Source organism: Tachysurus vachellii, chromosome 10 (assembly GCF_030014155.1).
Source record: "Tachysurus vachellii isolate PV-2020 chromosome 10, HZAU_Pvac_v1, whole genome shotgun sequence".
Lineage (NCBI taxonomy): Eukaryota > Metazoa > Chordata > Actinopteri > Siluriformes > Bagridae > Tachysurus > Tachysurus vachellii.
In genome coordinates this window covers 23332725-23355134 of record NC_083469.1, presented here as the reverse complement: position 1 = coordinate 23355134, position 22410 = coordinate 23332725, and the positions used below count along the sequence as shown (strand labels likewise).

Genomic DNA, 22410 nt, shown 5'->3' with positions numbered 1-22410 from the left:
AAAATTAGGATATAACATAAACATAGTAAACTTATATTACGTCAGTGAGTTTGTGTACTCCTTTATTTTACACGCAATAATTCGAGATCGGTAATGTTCAGCATATTTGTAGTATTCTTAAAACATTTTACATAACAGAACATTTTCTTCATTTATTATTATTATTATTATTATTATTATTATTATCATTATTATTATTATAATACTACAAAGTTTGAGAGATTCAGTTTTGAATATGCATATTACTGACAACTGTCGGGTGTTTCACGCGTACTTGGCAACCCGTATTATGCCGTAAACCAGCTGGCTAGCTGTTCGTCTCCTAACCACGTGCTGTGCTTGTGTTGTGCTGCTGGACTTTCTGTAGCAATGGTCCTGAAATCCACCGAATAAACTGTTACTCTTGTGCTTAAAGCCACCGTTTGCTGGAGTATAAAGCTGTGCCAGCGAGGCAGACGAACACAATGAAATGTGAGGGAATTGAAGGCTGTGAGAGGTTCCTGAGCCCTGGGAAAGGCCGAGGGGTCAAAGCCACGCAGCACTTCCAGCTGGGCGAGCTGCTGTTCGCGTGTCCGGCTTATTCCTACGTCCTGACAGTGAATGAGCGGGGCGGATACTGCGACTTCTGCTTCATGAGGTACCTGATGATGGTGCATGTTGTGTTGAAACGAGTGTAGAAATTCAGCCTGGAGTTTTAAAGCCCTGTCTGTACCATTGTGTCTCATCAGAAGGGAAGGGCTGTCCAAGTGTGGGAAGTGCAAGCAGGCCTACTACTGCAACGTGGAGTGCCAGGTAATGCGAAAACACGTCTCTGTGTCACAGGTTTACAAAGACGGAAAACGCTACAGTTTGCTCCAGTCTGTGGAGGCGATGCTGAAGTTGGTTTCTCTTTCGCTGCTCCGTTGTTGGAATTCACCTTAAATGGCTGTAGAGCCCATAGGGGGCGCTAGAGGGCCTTGATTTTTTATTATTTATTTATTTGTTTGTTTATTTATTTATTTAAATCGTGTGGTGTATTTTAGAAAACAGCCTTTAAATGGCCAATAATAATTATTATAGCACTTGTTGAACTAATGCGTTAAACGACAAGAACCGAAGAAGCATAAGTGTCCAATAACTGGTGAATTATGTTGTACTTAATAATAATAATAATAATAATAATAATAATAATTACTATTATTATTAGTATTGTTAATATTAATTAGTATTATTATTAATAAATATAATTATATTTTTATTATGATTAATTATTAACCATATTAATAGTATTATTTATGATAATGTTATTAGTAGTAGTATTAGTATTTGTTATTAATATTCATTAGTAATAATATTATCAATATAATTTATTGTTGTTAATATTATTACTATTATTTATTATTACTCATTATTAATATTGTTTATTATTACTTATTATTATTATTATTATTATTATTATTATTATTATTATTATTACTGTTGTTGCCTAGGCAGTCAGGTGTATTTATTTTGATGATGATGATGATGATGATGATAAACTTAAGATGCATAGGCACCCAATTTTAATTTCATTTGTATTGAATTGTATGCAGCTTTTCCTACATTTTTTTGTAAGTGTAAATGTATTTTGTTTAATATTCAGGAAAGTTGGCTCATAATTCTAAAACGAATTTGACAGCAAGTCAGTTAAAAATATCAGCCTGTGCAAAGACGCAGGACCCGAATTACATAACAAAAAATTGAGGTATTAATAATTCAGCGATTATTAAAACTGCTAATAACTTCTGAACCAATCTTAGCATCATATCAAGATTCTGCTGTCCGTTGAATGCTTAATGTATTGACAGCGAAGTTTTCTTAATATGTTCAGCAACACGAACCTGGGCGTGTTCCAGGAAGCAGGCTAATAAAAGCCGACGTTTAAAATAGCTGTACTTGATTTAGTGTAACAGGACAATCTAGGCTGTGTGGCTGTGAAGTTGCTATTTATTTCCACTAATTCAAGCTGGAATTTGTTGTTCGAGGCCAAATGCACACATGATATACGCACGAGACATTTTTGTCAATACAGCTGAACGAAGAATGAAATCTTAAATATCAATGAAATATCCCAAATGTGTTATGTGTTCTCTATTTAAATGTGCACATTTGTTTCTGTCAGCACTTTTTACTCTTGTCTGCGAACCCTGATTTGATGATTTCTTTCTGCACACTTACCAAGACTTTAGAATGAATTAAGATGATGCTTTATATTGAATTATTTGGTGGTATCTAAATTATCCCTCCAAAATAATTCTCTGTAATCATTTTCTTAATACATTATACACCTTTTGGCTTATTATTTCATACCAAAATAATGCAAAGGCTACTCATTAAAGCGGGCTGATGTAAAATGCGCTGATGCGGGCTGATGCGGGCTGTTTGAAAGAGCTGGTACTATATGCTCAGAACCAGCTCTTTCAAATCACAGCAAAAAGATCTAGCAGTGGAGCAGCGATTCAGGGGGCCAAGCATTCCAAGCACCGAACTACCTTATATCCATATACAAACTGTTTTGGGCCCAATTCCACCATTCTGTGTAGACAAGTCTTGTGTTTCAGAATGTGGTGTGGGTACTCCCTGACTCATAGGGAACTTAGGCAACATATGATCATTTTAAGGGATAAAAAGCAATAATTTCATACGATCATTTAATGTGGACGGTGAAGAAGAATTTGGATGAGGAATCCAGCTTCATCCTGCAGACCTGCACTGCATCCTGGACTTTCATCTCACCTTTCATCTTGCAGTTCAGCGCAAATAGGCGTATGAAGGTAACCCAGGTATCAAGTGCTCACGTGACATCACCACACCCCCAGCCTGGTTCCTCTCAAGGTTCCTTCCTCAAATCACCTCAGGGAGTTTTTCCTTCACCTCCGACTTGCTCATTAGGGATACGTTCTAGAGATAAATTAGGGACTTCTGTAAAGCTGCTTTGAGACAATGTCCAATGTCTGCGACTTCAGTCGAGTCAGTCGAGAAAGTAGGAGTCCTGACTCAGTTTAGTAGAAATCATAGTGAATGACTAGCCATGGATCATAGATGGGGTCACCTCTGGCTTACTTGTTATGGATAGATGTTAGAGATCTACAGTTACTTATTTTTAAACTGCTTTGAGACAATGCGAATTGTTAAATTCGCTACATTAGCTATTATTAAGTTCGCTATTATTGTTACAAATAATATTTTTTTTTTTAAGTTTGAACGTGTGCATTAAAGCAGCTTTGTTGTTCCCGTAGAAAGGCGATTGGTCCATGCACAAGCTGGAGTGCTCTGCCATGTGTGCCTACGGAGAAAACTGGTGTCCCTCAGAAACGGTGCGACTGGTCGCTAGAATCATCATGAAGCAGGTAAGTACAGCTCTAGTGGATACTTTTGTCAATGAAGGTACATGAATCACAGTATGTTTATATACAGTGATCAGCCATAACATTAAAACCACTGACAGGTGAAGTGAATAGCTTTATTATCTCGGGGGCTGAGGAAGTGTGACGCTGTGGACAATGTTCTACAGAGATACCTTGGGTCCTGGTATCATGTTGATGATATCATGACATGTATCATGCATCTAAACATTGCTGCAGACCCCATACTGCTCTTTATTAGCTTTATATGCTGTATGTGGATTGCTGAACAGATGTCAACAAATGCTTAAATGGATATTTTTCCTTCTCTTTGTCAGAAATTCCAGTCAGAGTTGACGCAGTCTGAAAGATTGTTATCCTTCAAAGAGTTCGAATCGCGTAAGTATGGCGCTTTTTCTCCTGGACGTTGCCAAATAACTACTTAGCATTATGCTGTGTTGCTGTTTAGGTATATAACTGTTTATTCTGGAAATGAAATAAAGGATAAATGTTGAAGGATAAATGCTGGGGTTTAAGCTCCTGATGACGTAGTCTAGAGGTTCCAATGAAATACATAATCTCCTTCGCTATAACAGAAGAAGACCTTGTCACATATACATTAAAGCACAGTGAAATTCTTTTTTTTGCATATCCCAGGTTGTTGGAAAGTTGCCAAAAGTGTTAAGGACCTTGCCTCAAGGGCCCGACAATGACAGCATAGTGGTACTGGGGCTTGAACCCCTGACCTTCACGGCCCAATATGGTTTGGAGCCACAAATAGAGACTGACCTGATGTGTTAAAATGCTTGCTCATGCTCCATTAGCTGAACACAATGCATTCTGCACCTCTTAATAAATCAACTTATTGTGCTTGGACAAAGATAGTTAGAGTTTGTAGAGATTATAAAGCCCTGGCAGCAAATGTAACTGATTTAATTTTGCACCTTCTTCATTAAAACAAAAGTCAGACTACAGGGGATCATTGCTTTGTGTCTTGTACATGTAGCTGTGCAGAATTTGGCAGAAATGTTCATTGAAGTTCTTTTTAAATCCTGATGCTAGCATTAATACGCCATGGTCAGGGAGCATAATGAAGCTAAAGTTGGTGGTGGTGGTTTTTTCCGATTCGGTGCTCATTTAAGTGCCTAGTGAAGAGGTGATACTTGAGTCTTTGTTTGGAGAGTCAGGGAAAGTTTATGTCATCTATTAAGTGCCAGGACAGAGAAGATGATTGGTCAAGTCTAGTCATGCTTGTGGATTGAACCTAATATGGTACAAAGTGAGGTTAGATGATTGTTTTTAGCTAGGTGCGAGCTAATCTACCAGAAATGTGCTAACCGTACCACTTAGTTTATATGTAATGCAGTGTTTTTAAGATCGGTAAAAGGAGCGATACCAGTAGAAGGGTCAGGATCTTTCGCCTACAGCTAAGTGTTTTGCACCCAGCAGGTGGTACAGCTAAAAAAGAAAGCCAGATCGTAGCACATGCATGATGATCATGCTTAGCAGCTGAGGTACAGCCTCTAGGATTGTAGTCATCTGATAAGGGTCAAGGTTACATTTTTTTATGGTTATCTTTAATAAAGTGTCTGGTAGAAAAAAAAGGTCTCTGATCTATTATACAAGTTGATGAGTCTCTGAGCTCTTAGTTTCTCATTCATTCTTTAATGGACATGTGGATCTCTTTTTGTCAGAGAATGTAAAAATAAATAAATATATATATTATATTTTTATATGCCTATTTTAACCTGGATTAAGTTTGTTTGCCAAGGAAATTTAGGAATAGTTCTTGTATCATTAGCTGAAAATTTTGTCATATTGCCCCAGCTTATCGCCCCCACACCATTTATTCATTTATTGCTGTATTCCCCTTCTGACATCGTCACAAAGCAGTTTTGCACAGATGTGTAATAAAAGAACTGGAGAGACCCTACTGCTTTAAGTGGTTAAAACTTAAGAATGAAATTAACAGGGTTAATTATTTATTGTATTTTTCTAGATTTGGACAAGATCGACAACGAGAAAAACGAGATGAATCAAACGGACATTGCTGCACTCCATCACTTTTATTCTAAGCATCTGGATTTTCCTAGTAATGCTGCTCTTGTCGAACTCTTTGCCCAGGTAATATACTGTACACTGTTTCTCTGTTGTTTAAGAGGTTAAGAGTTATAACATAATGACTAAAATAATTCAACACCATTCATGTAATTACTCCTTAGTGTATCTTTTTACATTTATAACATTTGACTGACACTCTTATCCAAAGCGACTTACATTTATCCCGTTTATAGTGTTAAGGGGCTTTTTCAGGGGACCAGCAGTGTCAGCTTGGTGTCCCTGGGACCTTCCGATCTATAGTCCAACACATTAACCACTAGGATACCACATCTTCATTTCTAAGCATACGAAAGGCTGGTATGATTAAAACTGGGCTTAATATTTAACTGAAGTAAAAAAAAAAAACAGACCTACTTGATAAAAGTTGACCTTTAGAATCACATTAACACAGTCAGGTGATCGTACCGCCGTTTCTCCTTCAACCCTCACCACAACGTCACACTATAATTTCACAAGTGCTATCAAGCAGATAGCAGATTTCACGTAGATTGAGGCATATAATACCCATGGAGACGTCTGGAGAAGAAGTAGTCCAGTGGCTCATTCGATGGGACCGTCAAACACTGGGGAGGATTGTGTCCAAATGACACAGAACTACTGCAGCAAAACTAACAGAAGAACTTTTAGATCCAGTTTCAAGACCCTGTTTCAACAAAAACTTCAGAAAACTTCACAAAGCCAACATCCATGGAAGAGTTGCAATTGCTAAACAATTCATCACAGACAACAATGCAAAAAAATGTGAAAAAGATGGTGTCATGATCATAAAACCTGGCCAGCTGGAGATGTTATGGTCTGATGAATCATCATTTACATTATTCACAATAGCAGGTCCAGTTAATGAATGCCGAACCCTGAAGACACTGTACATCTTGGACCATCTGGTTCCAGCAAACATGGTGGTGAATCTGTGAAGATTTGATTGGCGATACCTTGGTATGGTTGACTATATCTTCAAGTCAAAAAGTCAAGTCAACTCTTGCTAAGTGATCGAGTGTATCCTCTGGTCCAAATCTTGGTCTGAACGTTGATGCCATTTTTTAATATCATAAGATGATACTGAAGTTATCTGGTGGTCCTCTATCTGCCCTGGCTAGCTCAGGGAACGTGGGAAATTTTGAAGAGAAGTGTCAGACGGAGGTTTCCTTCTCTAACCTCTAAAGCAACTAGAAGATATTCTGTTAGATGAATGTTACAAAATTCCACTAGAAGCTATTCAGAAGTTGTATGAATCTATTCTAAGCAGCCTGGAAGCTGTATTAAATGCAAACATCTATCTGAAACTATTTTATATGACTTAAGTCTGCTTAACACTGATAATGCAGGAAAACGTTGGTAGAGTTTCAGTTTTCCTCTTTGTTCCAGGTGAACTGTAACGGTTTCACCATCGAAGATGAGGAGTTGTCCCATTTGGGCTCTGCAGTCTTTCCAGAGTGAGCAGGATGTTACGTTCTCCATCACAAGCTCTTAATAGCAGTATGTCGGTTGGGATGCTTGTTTCCACTGATCTGTTTTTGTATCGCAGCGTGGCTTTGATGAACCACAGCTGTAATCCCAATGCGATCGTGACATATAAAGGTACGGTAGCAGAAGTCCGTGCTGTTCAGAAAATCAGCCCCGGAGATGAGGTGAGAACAAACATGGCTTTATATATTTTTTTTGCTTTATGAACAGAGTTCAACAGTTGATGGTACGAGCACATCTAAAAAGGCCATGGAATTAAATTGAATTCTATATAAAACTATGATTAATGCTTAAGCACCTGATTAATATCGCATTAACCCACTCATTTCCTAACAGATTTTCAACAGTTACATTGACCTCCTCTACTCCACTGAGGACAGGAAAGAGAGGCTGGAGCAGTCATACTTCTTTACCTGTGATTGCACAGAATGTACCACCAAATCAAAGGTGATTATTTTTGTTGTTGTTTTTTTTTTTGTTTGTTTTTTATGGATTTCTTTATTTATTTATGATTAGAGTTGCAAAGGTTTCCGGTAAATGTCCAGAAACTTTCCACAGGAACTTAATCTGAATTTTGGAAATTATTTCTAATGTTTTTGAAAGAAGGCTTTTTTAAATAAATAAATAAATAAATAAATAAATAAATAAGTTAGATATATTGTGAAATAGTATTAGAGTTCAAAATAATGGTTTTTCTAACTTATTCCTGTGATCAAAGCTGAATTTTCAGCATCATTACTCCAGTCTTCAGTGTCACATGATCCTTCAGAAATCATTCTAATATGCTAATTTATTATCAATGCTGAAAACATTTGTGCTGCTTAATAGTTTTTTAGGAACCTGTGATACTTTTTTCACGATTCTTTGATAAATTTTTATTTATCAAAGAATCGTGCTTTTAAAAAGAACAGCATTTATTCTCAATTGAAATCTTTTCTAACTATATAAATCTTTATCACATTTTATCAGTATAAGACATTAAGTATTAATATGTATTAATAATAAAGTATTAATTTCTTTTAAAAAAAAAAAAAGAGGAAAGAACAAAAAAGACCCCAAACCTTTGAACGGTAGTGTGTATTGTTACAAAAGATTTATATTTTAAATAAATTGTTCTTTGTTTTAATAAATCTGTTCATTTTTATTCATTCCTTGTTATTCATCAGAGCATCCTGATACTTACACCTGGATTTATTTGATCAAAAATCCTTAAGAAAACTTTCTAATATGAATGATTTCTGAAGGATTTTTGATCAAATAAATGCAGGCATGATGAGCATAAGAGACTTCTTTCAAAAACATTAAAAATAGTAATGTGTCCAACCTTTTCAGTGGTATAGTAATTCTGTATGATAACAGAAATCTGGCAGAAAGAGCATCACAGCTTGAGATAGCTACATGATAGCTAGCCTCATAAATCTTCAATGAAATAGTTAGCTTAAATTTAGATATCTGATTTACTGGCTAGCTAGCTAGCTATTGTATAAATAGTATTTGCTATAGTATAGTATTTTGGTATTTGCTAGTTAAATTGTAATACCATAGATCAAATATATTTATCCAAGTTTTATAATCAAAACTTACTTGACTCGCAGCAAGTGTGGCTTCTGTGGCCTGGAAAATGGAGGTGAACCCCCCTTAAGTGATATATGTCAAATTATCTGTGCATGTGGTAACACTCCTAATTTACTGCTTATTAAGAGTTAGTAAGGTAGTTATTAAGTTTAGGTATTGGGTACAATTAAGAATGTAGAATAAGGTCATGCAGAATAAGGCATTAATATGTGCTTAATAAGTACTAATAAATAGCCAATATTCTATTAATATTCATGCTAATAAGCAACTAGTTAAATGACCCTAAAATAAAGTGTTACTGTGCATGTTATGAAAGAATGCAAGTACATGCAGTGGGTTTGGCCTCAATGGCCCTCCAGTAAGCAGTGTGCAAGTGACCGAGGAATCTTGTTGTTTTAAACACAATTATGCTGCAAGATTTTTTTAACTACATTTAAGTTCCTTGTTATAGGCAACTGCATTTTTTTAAAATTCCCAGTTTATTTCCATATATTCCCATTAATTCCCATGGAAAGTTTCCAGCCTTGAAAATTCCCGAAATTTTGCAACCCTGTTTATGATGCGCTAAAATAATGCAAATTTTAAACACCTGGGTAGTTTGTTTTAATTCAGGGACTTCCTTGTTCAAGTTCTTGTAATGAGGATCAAATCTGAGGATATGTTTAGTTACTTACTGCAAGATTTATTGTCCCTTTAAGGGGAAAATTTTCTTTGACTTGTGACGGATGACACAATCATTTACGTACCGGATGTCACACATCTCAGTGTCCACGTGAGTTAAAGTGAGTTTCACAGCCTGCCAGCCTACAGAGCCACAGCCTAGTCATTGCCACATGACTCCACAGTTGTTACACAACCCCATAATTGTTACGCACTCCCACAATTTGTCTACAGTTATATAGTTGTTGCAGTGTGCTTTTATTTCACAAATCTTCAATTGTTGCAGAACCCTACAGTTCTACTACAACCCTACTTTCTCGCCGTTATTGCGTTTACAGTGTTTTGCAAACGTCCTTTTCCAGAGTGACTTACATTTCTCGGGTTCATACAACTAAGAAGTTGAGCGTTAAGGGCCTTGCTCAAGAGCCCAGCAGTGGCATCCCTGGGATTTAAACACACAAGCTTCCAATCAGAAGGCCAACATATTAACCTCTGTGCCAATACTTCTCTCTGCAGAGGCTTGCAAACCTCAGTATCAACCACCCAGTATTTGTACATAGCTTCATTTTTTTTTTTTTACATTTCACTATTAGTTACATAGTCTAAAAGAATTGCACTCAGAGTGAAGGACATCAGATTCCATGACTTTTAATTGCTGTCTTTACTATGAAGGTAATCTGTGATTTTGGGAGTGAACACGGAATTTGCTCTGACCCATAAGTTCCTCAGGAGCTCTTGGCCACTCGACGACAAACTGTTGTAGAAAGGACATTATTAACATTTACATTATTCACTGTCCAGTGTCCCCAAATGAGGATGAGGTTCCCTTCTGAGTCTGGTTCCTCTCAAGTTTCCTCCTCATATCATCTCAGGGAGTTTTTCCTTGTTCTCATCAAGGAAAAGGAGATAAATAGAAGCTTCGTAATAGTGTTAATAGTATGATCTGTACCTTGCCTCTGTGTGTAAGTTAACTGGGATGGGTCTAACTGTGATTGTAGCTCTCCTTTTTATTTAAAAATGTAATCACCACAGAGGTTAAAGCTCACAGTTTATTCTGGTCTGGTCAGAAAACTGGGTGAGTTCCTCACATAAGTGAAAGAATAGCTCTGACTGCTGTAAGCAATGACCATCCCAATGGTGTTGGGTTTGATGCTGAGCTCTGATTACTGTGTGGTGTGTATTTACCAATTCTCTGTCGGTTTCTCCTGGTTCTCTGGTTCCATTCCACCCCTCAAAAACATGTCAGAAGGTGGAAGATTAATTGCCACTTGGTGTGAGTAAGTCTGGTATAGTGCACTGACATCTCATCCTTTCTCATTCCCATAGTTCATCATATATGGATATACAAGTCCACTCTAACTCCCAGACCAAGAGAATCGGTTCCTGATGAAAGCAAGCGATTTGCCAAGATTATAATGTTTCATATTGTTCTCTTATTCTCTGTGCTACATTGCTGTATGTATGACCTCATCTCAAGTCCCTGCTAAACATCATGTACACTTTTTTTACTTTCTCTCCTTCATTTAATTGGAATAGACACAGTATCAGTATAATGAAAATATGGGGTTATGCCCCATGGCAGCTAGCAAGCAGTTTTGCTGTCTTGTCTGCTTCCTGGTTTGACCTTGGTTTTGAACACAAATGTTCTCCAATATACAATGTTTTCATTTTGCCTTTCAGCATAAATAGTAATGCACTTTTTTTTTAAAATTATGTAATATTCTCACCTTTTTTCTCACTTCCAGTAAATTCACTCTTCTCTGGGATATGGTTTTACAGGACGCGGCCAAACTGGAGATTCATCAGAACCTGAGTAGTGCTCCAGAGGCAGAAGAAATTCAGGAAATGGTGAAGTATGCCAAGAATATCATTGAGGAGTTCAGGAGAGCCAAGCACTATAAGAATATCCTTACAAGCCTTTTTCTCTCCTGTAGTAATTTTTGGGTTTTGCGATTGTACACATGAAGCTAAATAAGATATTTACATGTTTCCCATTGATTTTAAAAGCCCTTGACTCCACAGTACCTCCCAGCGATCTGCTAGAGATCTGTGAGTTAAGTCTGGAGAGGATGGGATCCATATTTGTTGACACTAATGTGTACATGCTGCACATGATGTACCAGGCCATGGGGGTCTGTCTCTACATGCAGGACTGGGACGGAGCCATGAAATATGGCGAGAAAATTGTACAACCCTACAGGTACGCTGAATTATTCGTATTTCTAATATCTCTTGTTTTTTATTGCCATTTGACTCTTGACACACGTTTCCCCCTCCTTTTCCCAGTGTGCATTACCCTCAGTACTCTCTGAATGTCTCATCTATGTACCTGAAGCTTGGAAGACTTTACTTGGGACTTGGGAAAAGCACAGAAGGAGCGAAAGCGTTAAATAAGGTACTGTGCTTTAAATTGATCTTACAATAACAGTTAGGTCTGTAGAGTGCAACATGTTTATGCAAGATCAGTCACACCCGCATGGAAGAAATATGTGCGTGGGTGTCCCTACATTGTCTTGTTATGTCATGTCTAAAATCCAGAAGCTAGTCGATCTCCTTTTATTCAGATAGCTTCTAGTGTTAACATGAAGTCTTTTGGTCTTGAGTGACTGATGGAGTGAATTTATGAATATAACTGGAAGTCTTACCTCTGATACTCAGAAACTGATTAAAATCAGATTAGAAACTGTAGCAAGGTTGCAGTCTCTGAATTAAAAAATTTGCTGCCATAAAAGGCAACATCCCTTGTTCAATCCTGAGTACAAGTGTTTGTATTTGTTGTGTTCCGGGAAGAGACTCTGTGAATGAACCCGGGAAGGATGCCAGTCTATCACAGGCCACAATCGCCCAGATGCTAGAGGGCTCCACATGCACACATTTCCACTTTCTTCTCGTTTTCTGAACATCCCAAGGCATATAGTTCCATCTCCAGTGGTGTTTAGCTTTACGAAGATTTCAAAGACCTCAAAGAGAAGAGGATAACGCAGTGAGGATCCCGAGGCATCTAGAGATGTACCAGGTCCAGCTGGAATCTGCTTGATGCGGTTTCCAAGCCCATGAGGACTTTGAGGAGAAGAACCTCTTAATCGATACAGATGATGAGCTAATTTATGAGTTGCTCAGGAACCTCTGGTTACACCTCAGGCTTGCTCATTTTGGATACATTGTGAAGCTGATTTGAGACCATGTTTATTGTTAAAAGCGCTATAACTAAAATTGAATTGAATTGAACATTGTGGAGACAGAAGTGGAACAACCAACCTTGGAGGTTTGAGGCAAACCTGCTTACGACCAAGCCACTGTGCCGACCTTGTTTTTACCTACATCTCGATATGGGATGTTCAGAAATCACAAATGGGTGTGATGGTCAGGAGCTCAAACTTTTGGCCATAAACTGTGTCTATGCCTTGGCACTGACTACATTATAAAAGCAGTCTGTGATATGAATGTCTCCTATGTCTTGATGCTGTTTAATCTGACCCAAGTGTTGCAAATTCAAAACATGGTTTTCCTAAATGTCTGTTCCTAATCTGATAGACTAATCTGGAGACTATTTCTAGCCATCAAACCTGGCTGAATCTTTGACCTTGGACCCAAAGCTGCATACACTGTGCAATCTTACCCCCTCAAGCAGTCCTTCTATAGTCAACCTGTCACTCTCAGAGAAGAGAAGACGACCACATGTCCATTTTGTCTCTGGTCACATCTGAAAGACTTCACATGTGGTGTCTTTCCGTATATTTTTTTTTGTAATGATCCATCCATTTTTTGTGCCCCTTAAGGCAAAGTCAGTAAGTTATGTTGACCGAATACTTATGTCCCTAATCATAGGCCTGTAGGTTTGGTCTTTGAGACAAGCAGCTTGAGGACAATGACTCAGCTATGGACTAGACACTTCTGAACTCAAGAGCCCTTACAAGTACACATGCCTTGTATGCCCTTAGGTGAAAAATTTTCAACGAGTGGTGTGCACTCCATCATCTGGAGTACTATCCTTTAACTGAGACAGAACAGATATATAGAAGCCTTTATTTGTTACATTGCATTACAGCACAGTGAAATTCTTTCTTTGCATATCCCAACTTTGGAAGTTGGGGTCAGAACACAAATTCAGCCATAATACAACACACCTGAAGCAGGGAGGGTTTAGGACCTTGCTCAAGGACCCAACAGTGACAGCTTAGCAGTGCTGGGGCTTGAACCCTGAACTTGTGAACTGAGATAGAGACTGCTAGACAGAGGAAATTTGATACACCAGTGTTAAAGGTGTATTTGCAAGCTATTGCAGTGGATCACAGCTTTTGCTGGTGGTTTCCTGGGGCTCATAGAATAGAACAGCCATGTTGCCACAAATTTGTTCTAGCACACTGGACGGTTGATGGTATCACCTTGGCCTAAAGGTTACCTGAATATTTAGAACCTTGCAGTGTTCCCACTCATTTTAAGATGATTTTTACATTTGACTGGCTTTGATCTAAATACATTATCGAGAGATGTCATTCATTAGAAGTACAGCATTATTAATGTGTGTTGCAGTTAAGGCCAAAAGCATCTATACAACTAAGCTAAAGCCATTCAGTTTTAACTCCCCACACATCTCATGTTGCCTGTGTTCATTTTGGAAGCTTTGGCTAAGAACTGGGTAAACTAATTCACTCGTATCAGGTTTTATTTACTATATCAGGCATTTGGCAGATATCCTTATCCAGAGCAACTTGCATTTATTTCATTTTATACAACTGAGCTATTGAGGGTCAATGGCCTTTCTCAAGGGTCCAACAGCTTGATGGACCTTGGATTTGAACTCTCAAACTTCTTGTCACCTTAACCACTGATCACCACAACATGATGCTGCCACTCCCATGCTTCACAATCGGGGGGGGTGTTCTGCAGATTAAAAACTTTTCTACATAGGGTTACATTTTTGTTTCGTCTGACCAGAGAACACCAGAGAATTTCCGTTGTTCTGAAGCCTAAAAATTGGACATTGAATCTTTTACTGATTTCAAATTCATCCATTTCCTTTTAGGCTATCGACATCATGAAGGTCGCGTTCGGAACAGACCATTATTACGTCGATGAGGTGCAAAAGGAAATAGAAGGGCATCAGTAAACGGGAGGACGGCCTGTAAATTCAAGAACGGCTGAACGGCATGCAACCTTTACCTCCGCTTACCTACAGAAAAACATTTTTCTTTTCCAAGTCATTTTAAGTTTTTTATTTGTTTGTGTTTGACAGATGATTGCTGATGTTGACCTTGAGGTGCTGATCTGTTACCTGTCCATAGTGAAAATAAATATGCACTGTCTGTGAGCAAGGGCTAATAACTATGTATAAAATATAACCGTAAGATTGTCTTAAAGATGCTTCTTTAACTTTTGCCATATCATGTATCAACTACGATGTAAATGACTGTTTGCTTGGCCGCAGAATTTACCAATGATTCAATAACACTATGCCTGGATGAGTATTTAACATATGACCAAAGTGTATTTCCATGATTCTGACTATTAACTGTCTCAATGTGTGGCACAATAGAAATTGCCTTTATTTCATGCCAAAGCTCTGTAGTATCTCTGTAAATCCTACACTAAGTATTTTGGTTTTCTAACATTTTCTGAGGTAAAATTTTCTTAAATTTGTGACTAATATTTTTGGCTGCCGTTCTATAAAGTAGATCAGTAATAGTATGTCAGTGTGCTATTGGTCAGGAAAACACTGGATAAAAAAAATTCTATTAAAATAATAGATCAGGTTTATAGTGTGATACAAAAAGTGTATGAGATCTTTGTTTAAACAGTTGCCTCCTGATAGAGGATATTGGAGTAGAACAACTTTTAAACATGTAGCATCAGGTTTAAAAAACGAGATAAAGAAAAAACATGAAACTACTCAGTAGCAAAAAAAAAAGTAGAAGCACCAAAGCAGTGAGAATCTTTGTCAAATCTTGCATCATTCGTATCGGTAGGCAACCTGTGACACACCTTGGGGCCTTTTAAGTACAGATGGACACCACAAAATAACATGTCTTCATCAAACCCAAAATTGCAAATGATTTCTGATGACCAAGAAAATAAAAAGCATGTAGATGTCATTTCTGTCTGCAGTAAATAAAGAGACTTGAGGAAAAAAGTTATCAATTTTTATTTATTTTTTTTTTTAAAAAAACCCATGAGTTCAGGGTGGGGTCTGATATTTGTGTGACTATGATGCATGTGTCACCTCACTGCCACTTTATTAGGAACAGTCATTCAGCCAATCATGTAGCAGCAACACAGCATAAAATCATTCCTAGTACTGTATGAACTCATACTTTATGTAACGCATTCATATTGAGTGCACAAGTATTTTGTAATTTATTTAAAAAAAAATAAAAAGCAGCAACATTTTTGGCTGGATACTGATATTCACCTGTTATTTTATATCTGCAGTCTATACCAAAGGTTTACAGAGTCAAGCAAGCAAATATGTTACACTGTCCGTTACATGTCAAAGCTTTTAGCTTTTAATGTAGTTAACATTAGCATAGCTACCATTTCTGAACCTACACGTTCTTACCGTATTTAAAGACAGGTTCATAATCATCTGTGTAAATTTGCTAACAATATTGTCCTGCAAAAATCTAGATACATAAAGCAGTCACGATTTATTTAAGAAAACACAGGATTTGATATTTTATTTGAAAAATCACTTAAAAACATATCTGGTTATAAAATCAAAATAAACGGCCATTTATTAAACAGGGAGGAAAGAAAATCTAAAAGTTGTTCAGAAATGAGGAAATGCTAAAATTTTAGCATTGTAGATTTATATTAAAAGAATTAAAATCATTCATGTTCTAATACGCCATATTTGACTTTGTTGAATGTCAGATTTCTCTCAATTTCTTTTCCACCTGCATTAGGAGCTACTTGGGATACCAGCCACAATCTCAGACTCTATGCCGCAGTGGTCCACACCTCTCAGGATCTTGAAATAACCTAAAACAGGAATACAAAAAGAAAATTGATGACTAGGAATACTGTTAGGGTTTTTCTTAGGTCACACTCGTCCTAGAGTAAAACATTAGTACTTTGTGGTGCTTGAACAGATTGTAGCCTAAAATACCCAATGTGGGAAAACTGTACATTTCTTATAAAACATCCTATAAAATATAGATCAGACAAGCTGAGTTTTGTACAGAGTCTAATCTGCTTAAGATCATATTTTCAGCACAAGACATCGCTATTACGTTTGCACAATCCTGAGAATCCTGCCAGAATCTGACGGTGAAAAAAATAAAGAAATAAATGCTCTATATGCTGTGACGAGTGGTTCCTGGATTCTGGTCAACATTCAGGTTAAAGAGTCCAATCTTAGTTTCATTAGACTAGAATCTTTTCACTAAAGATGATCTGATTGGTGGAGAATGCAGCAGTGTTTTGTTCTTGTCCTTCAAATTTTATGCTAATCCCCAGCACTTTCCTTCAACCTTCAAGGGACATGGTTTTATTAATATTCCTATCCGTTGAATAAACCCCCAGGCCTGGCGCACAACACAGGCAACTTGAGGATATCAATGGACATCAACTGGCTTTAATTCATTGACCTAGTTTAAAAAAAGAGTCCTGATTTTTCTCTCTTTCCCCCCCTTCTCTCCATTAGTAAATTGGGGTTTGAATGAAAGTTTGAGATCCACAGATTCACTGTAACATCTTATCAGGCTACTTCCTTAATAGCCATTTTTACCCATGTCATGTGATTGACTCCTCCGTCTCTAGCCTGTTGAAAGTACTCTGGAATATTAGCTAGATCTGCTCTAGATCATCTCTTGTGAACATTTTCTGGTGTTCTCTCACTAGAAAATGTAAGAAATGTAAGAGGTTTTACCGTTATCACCCCAGTCGGTGTTCCAGGAGTTGGCAGCCAACCAGTAAGGGGTTCCATTTTCCTCTCCCCAGCCTAGGATCTTGATAGCATGACCTCCTACTTGAGAACCAGTGACATGCTGATAAACACCTAGAAACCATAAAAGTACACAGGGTTTCAGTGCGGATTCCAAGCTGAAGGAAAAGGCTGTTCCAGTATAAAGGATTTAACGTTAGATTACAGAAACATTTTCCCCCCGCAGTGATTAAATATTACCAAGAGCCTGCACTCAATGGGTCATGAGATTCATGCCTCACCAGACTTGTACATAAGGAAGTCCTCGTATACGATGAAAGCTCCCTCCACTGGGCCATTCTTGTAGAGCTCCTGCATGATCTGCGCCTCATCAGACGGAACACTGTAGGCTTGTTTTCCTACAACAATAAAAAGGCCCGTATTCTGCCTTAACGTTCACAAAGCAACGTGGAATCGACAATGAAAAGGTCCACGTTAAAGTCCCTTGGCTTTGATGCCGTTCACGCTGACAAACATGTAGATTCTTACCATAGTGCTTGTCCTGCTTGTAAGAAAGACTGTAGCCGGGTTCGCATTGCTCGTCGCAGCTCGGCGTGTCTCCACCTTCCCCAGTGCACGGAGGACGAGAACCGTTTACGTGGTGCTCGCATGGCTCAATGGTGTATGGCCGGCATCCTAAAGAGGGGGGGGGGGGGGGGGGGGGGGTTTAACAAAAATACCACTCGAATTTAAGCCACGCATGAGAGCGTAATCCTACCTATATGAGAGTTATAGAGACCACCCGTCACTAGACCCTGTGTAGTCCAGAAATCCCAAGCAGCAGAAGGATATCCTCCATCACATCTGTGTGACCAGAGCGAAGAACAGAGGTTTGGGTCTTAATAGTGAACAAAGCTTTAATGTAGTAATCAACAGATATACAGGAACCATAAAAGACTCAATTCTCAAGCAGCACATTTCTATTAGAAAAAAAAAAAAATCTTGTGTTTGAGATTCACCGGTAGGGTTTAAACTTGATAGTAAATCACTAGAACTAAACTCATGAGGATACGTTTTGAAATTGCTGTGGATTTGGTCATCAGTTAAATGCTGTATATGTAAACACTCATGATGAAGATATTGTTAGCCAAAGTTTCACCAAAAGGACGATATACTCTAGTTAGCACATGTAATCCAAAAACAAGCTGTGAGCAATTTATTCTGTCAAACCAGTTTGCGTGAGCCATTTGTAATATGAAACTGACGAGTGCTGCGAGTTTCACTGAAAAAAAGAAGTTTGCTGACGAAAGGTGGCGTGACTGGACCCTTCACAGATTACTCATTCATAGATACAGAGGGACTTTGGTGGACAGAATGTGACAGACAACATGTTTAGGTGAACTGCATTTGACTGGTTTAACCATCAAATTCTCGTGATCTAAAAAAAAGTCTTAGAATTCTGAAAGTTCCTATGGTGTTAACAAGGAAGTCATGAGATAACCATAATCAATTGTGATGTTCAATCACAGAACTCAAGTTGTGTAGATTTACAGGTTTGCTCGCTCACCCATTGCCACAGTCAGAGCAGCAGGTCAGCAGGTCCTGAGAGGAGATCTCCAAGCTCACTTTGGAATTGCTATGGATACAGATTCTGTCGGAGATTGCTTCAGCTGCTCCGAAAGCCTGAAAGGGTGCAAAGCGTCATGGAAAACCTGCACCTCTAATGTACTTCTCACATGGAATAGAAAGAGCATACAGCACTTACCCAGCATGACCCACATGACCCCTGGTCTCGGATTTCTTTCAGAGTTGGGCAATTAGGCCACTGCTCCCTGGGATCAAAATTCTTTGGAAGCTTCACATCTCCAGCGTACTGAACCCTGCAGAGGTAATGACAATAAAAAGGTCTTTTTTTTAATCTGAAATGTTCAGCTTGCTAAAAAGAGGAAACAAAGCCATATGATTCATCACAAGGGTCCTGAATATGTGACCAAAAAAAAAAGCCTTAGAAAGGGTTTCCTCTTTCACTTGCATGACAGACTTCTTTTCCTGAATATCAGCAAATTTATTTGGACCTACAGATCGTTCGAAGACAATTAGCAAGTTTTTCATTTTTGCAGAGGAAAAAAAATGGAGCGAGATTTTAGCCAGTTGGTATCGTCGACCGTTTTCAGGTGAAAGTTTTTCCTGCCAAAATTCCGGTGAAGAAAAAAAAGAAAAAAAAAATAAACTTCCCAAATAGAGGCGAAAAAAATAACAAGCTGCAATCTATTAAATCTAACTCATTACACTGAATTGTAACATTAGTGAAAACTGAAATCATTTCCTGCCCACCCCCTCCCATGAGTCAGCATAAAAAAAAAAAAAATAATTATTTTTAATCTACCTGAAAAGAGGAAACAAGTCAGATGATTCATCACAAGGTTAAACGGCTAATGTGAGAGAAAACAATGCATTAGCATGCCATTATTTTTTTTCCTGAATGTCAGCAAACCCCAAACTGCTTTACACATCATTTTTTAATACAATAAGTCATGACATATCCAACAGATTTAGGAACTTTCATTTCTTGGGTACATCCTGTTGGCATGTTTGTTAAAAAAAAAAAAAAAAAAAAATATGTAAACACACTCACATGACTGGAAGTTTTGGTCCCTTGAGCCTTGCTCCACACAACTGCTTCACATAGCTGTAATCTACATTGCCAAAGTTATGTCCAGCCTATAGACAAAATCAGACACAATCCAACCCAAAGTTCATAACTGATTTAACTTTAAAATTATCTCTAATAATTCTCTCTCTAATCTTGTCTTAACATCTCGATTTGGCACCATGAGTAGCAGGAACTTTACCGTCCATGTCGTGTTTGCTTTGTTGATATAGGAGACCATCTCATGGGAGAGCGCACGTAGCTGTGGACGAGCCCAACACACAGCCAGTGCTGAGGCTAGGTACAGCAAAAACAGGGACTTCATTCTAAAACACAAACGATATGAAGCTCATGATTAATGCGTGTGGAAAGTAACTTGTGGATGCTGCTGTGCTGTGGGTGCAGTGAGTTGACACCCGATTGACCAGTTAATCGGTTATTCGTGGCTTTTTAGTGGACAGGACCTTTTAGTGAAAGGACACCCCCGGCTTAGTTAACTTGAGGATGCACATTAAGGGTTTGATTTAGGTTGTATGCCGTGCCTCACTTCACAACAAAGCTAAGAATCCTTAATAAGCCAGGAGTCGATTCTAAGCCAAAATATGAGAAGCTTTAGGAACATGAATCATGATAGAGGAAGTATTCTGGGCCAAAATGACTAAGCAACAATGTTTACTACCAAATACGTCTTGAGTGCATCCTCAGCCTACCCAAGCTGCCATTTCTGATACAATTATCTTATAAAACACACCCAGTTCATCGAGTTCTTTTCAAACTGAGATGGAGTCCAGATTAAAATGCTAAGTGCAGACGAGCTCGAGCCCTCTTGATTGTCATGGTCACGTGACTCATTACACAACGACTGGGTTAATTGATCAGAGTTAGGGGACGTGCATAACGACGTGCACACGTGTTCTAGAAGAAGCTATTCGAAGAATTGTTTGTGAACTTTCTGTTCATGCTGAATTCTAGCGGCGTCACTATTTTACACGACCCTGAAGCCGGTCATATTTTCTATTAAAAAAAATTATAATTATTATCTAGGAAGGTTCAGGATTTAATATCTTCATAAATATTTATTTTGTTCGGTCACCAAATAGTTAATTAAAAAAATAAATAAATAAAATAATCTATTTTAAAAGGCCTAGATGGTGGTGATGGTGCCTTTTTCTGCAACCTGGCAACCCTCAGTGATACAGGGTTCAGGAAACTTCTCTACCTGATGGATCAAAACAAAGCTGAGATACAGACGTACAACAGCGCCCAAAAAAAAAGAATTACTGGGTTTTAAAAAAATACCCAAGCCGGATTTACTGTAAACGTTCACTGGATATGAGCCTATAGCATAAGTCATGTGTCATGGTCTCTTGGCTTTTATTTTGTTTGTCACGCCGCACCCAAACCTGAGGTCTCGAGCCCTTAAGGCACAGAGGAAGCGAGTTAAACAGAGCAACATTTTAATACCAACCTCATCATCAAGGGTTTTTTTTACTCCTTAACCTAGTGAACTATCGTGTGTTTTCGACAGAGATACAAAACATCACTATAAATGGCTGCCTAACTGATCGATTTAAAAAAACAACAACAACACACATAACGCTAAACATCAACCCGACGTCATATCCGGCTTAATCCAGACACAAAAACACTATAAACTTGTTGCAAAAACTACCGTTTCCTTGTTTTTTTAAATATTTTTTTAAATGTTATCTAAATTATTTACGTCACTTTTACGTCTGCTAAGTTAACTTAAACGTGTTAAGAAAGACGACGCGTGTAAATCACAGTAACATAATTAATTTAAGCGCTCGTGCTAATTAAGTTCACGTGTAAAGTTCTCTCACCTGGATTAGATCTTCTTTATGTGGCGTGTGACCTGCTTTGCGCTTTTATCAACACGACCCCCGTGTGAAAGGCATCATGTGATTAGTCATGTGCGTTTCTGATGAAGTTTCGAATCGAAAGCGTGATTGCGGACGGAAATGAATGTTTTCCGTCAAAATAAAAGTCCCCAGTTAATTCACGAAAATACATATAGTGGAATTAGACACAGTCACTAATCCCAAACTTGAATCCTTATTGCAATGCAACACTAGCTGTTGGTTGTATGAAAATCATATAGTGTGACACATTAAATCTATCATAAGATCACGTTACCCTGAGCAGAAATATGAGGCTACAGATACAAGGTCACATAAACTGTAGTCTTTTTTTCCCAAGCTTTAGTTTCACTTATTTTTTCTTTTCTTTTTTATTTCAAATTCACAGACAGCTGGAAGCATGAAACATATGATCTGGTTAAAATATGAAGAACTGAATGATCAGGTTACAGGCTGAAAAACAGAAATGAAAGTAATGTTGACTCAGAGGGAATGATGAGGATGAAAACTGAAAGCCAGAAGAGGAATCACATCTATGGACATAAAAAGCGTCCTCCTTTTATACTCTTAATAAATAATTAATTTATGTTGGGTCACTTTATTTATTTGTCATTTTTTTTATTATTATTAATTAAGCAAACTAAACATAACAGTATATTCAGTATGTTTATGAAATTGCAGTAATCCATGCCAGTTATATGATTTACAGTCGATCAGATCTAAGTGTTTTAAGACTTTTAATTTGTAAATGTGCAGGATTAGAAAATTAGCTCATTTTCTAAAGAAACGGGATTTATTTTGACTACCAAATTCATTATGTAAACACTTCCACATACA

The 22410-nt window shown here is 37.9% G+C and overlaps 2 protein-coding genes across 4 annotated transcripts; one reads left to right on the top strand and one right to left on the bottom strand.

Annotated features, from left to right (window-relative positions):
* The first annotated feature begins 300 nt into the window (after positions 1–300).
* On the top strand, positions 301–15316 carry smyd2a (SET and MYND domain containing 2a). 2 transcript variants are annotated; one of them, XM_060880368.1, is made up of 12 exons: positions 301–637; positions 729–792; positions 3258–3368; positions 3701–3761; positions 5362–5486; positions 6849–6916; positions 7009–7111; positions 7284–7394; positions 10962–11085; positions 11208–11382; positions 11469–11577; positions 14209–15316. In XM_060880368.1, the coding sequence occupies exons 1-12, from the start codon at positions 465–467 to the stop codon at positions 14290–14292; spliced, it is 1308 nt and encodes a 435-aa protein (XP_060736351.1). In that variant the 5' UTR covers positions 301–464; the 3' UTR covers positions 14293–15316. The 2 variants fall into 2 exon arrangements, with proteins under 2 accessions (XP_060736351.1, XP_060736352.1); XM_060880369.1 differs by lacking the exons at positions 301–637; positions 729–792 and adding an exon at positions 871–1120.
* On the bottom strand, positions 15314–21687 carry ctsba (cathepsin Ba). 2 transcript variants are annotated; one of them, XM_060880371.1, is made up of 10 exons: positions 21538–21687; positions 19896–20019; positions 19679–19764; positions 18809–18923; positions 18611–18726; positions 17822–17907; positions 17593–17739; positions 17346–17462; positions 17050–17178; positions 15314–16160 (listed from the first exon to the last, which is right to left on the bottom strand). In XM_060880371.1, the coding sequence occupies exons 2-10, from the start codon at positions 20016–20018 to the stop codon at positions 16081–16083; spliced, it is 999 nt and encodes a 332-aa protein (XP_060736354.1). In that variant the 5' UTR covers position 20019; positions 21538–21687; the 3' UTR covers positions 15314–16080. The 2 variants fall into 2 exon arrangements, with proteins under 2 accessions (XP_060736354.1, XP_060736353.1); XM_060880370.1 differs by lacking the exon at positions 21538–21687 and adding an exon at positions 21162–21184.
* Between the last annotated feature and the right edge of the window lie 723 nt (positions 21688–22410).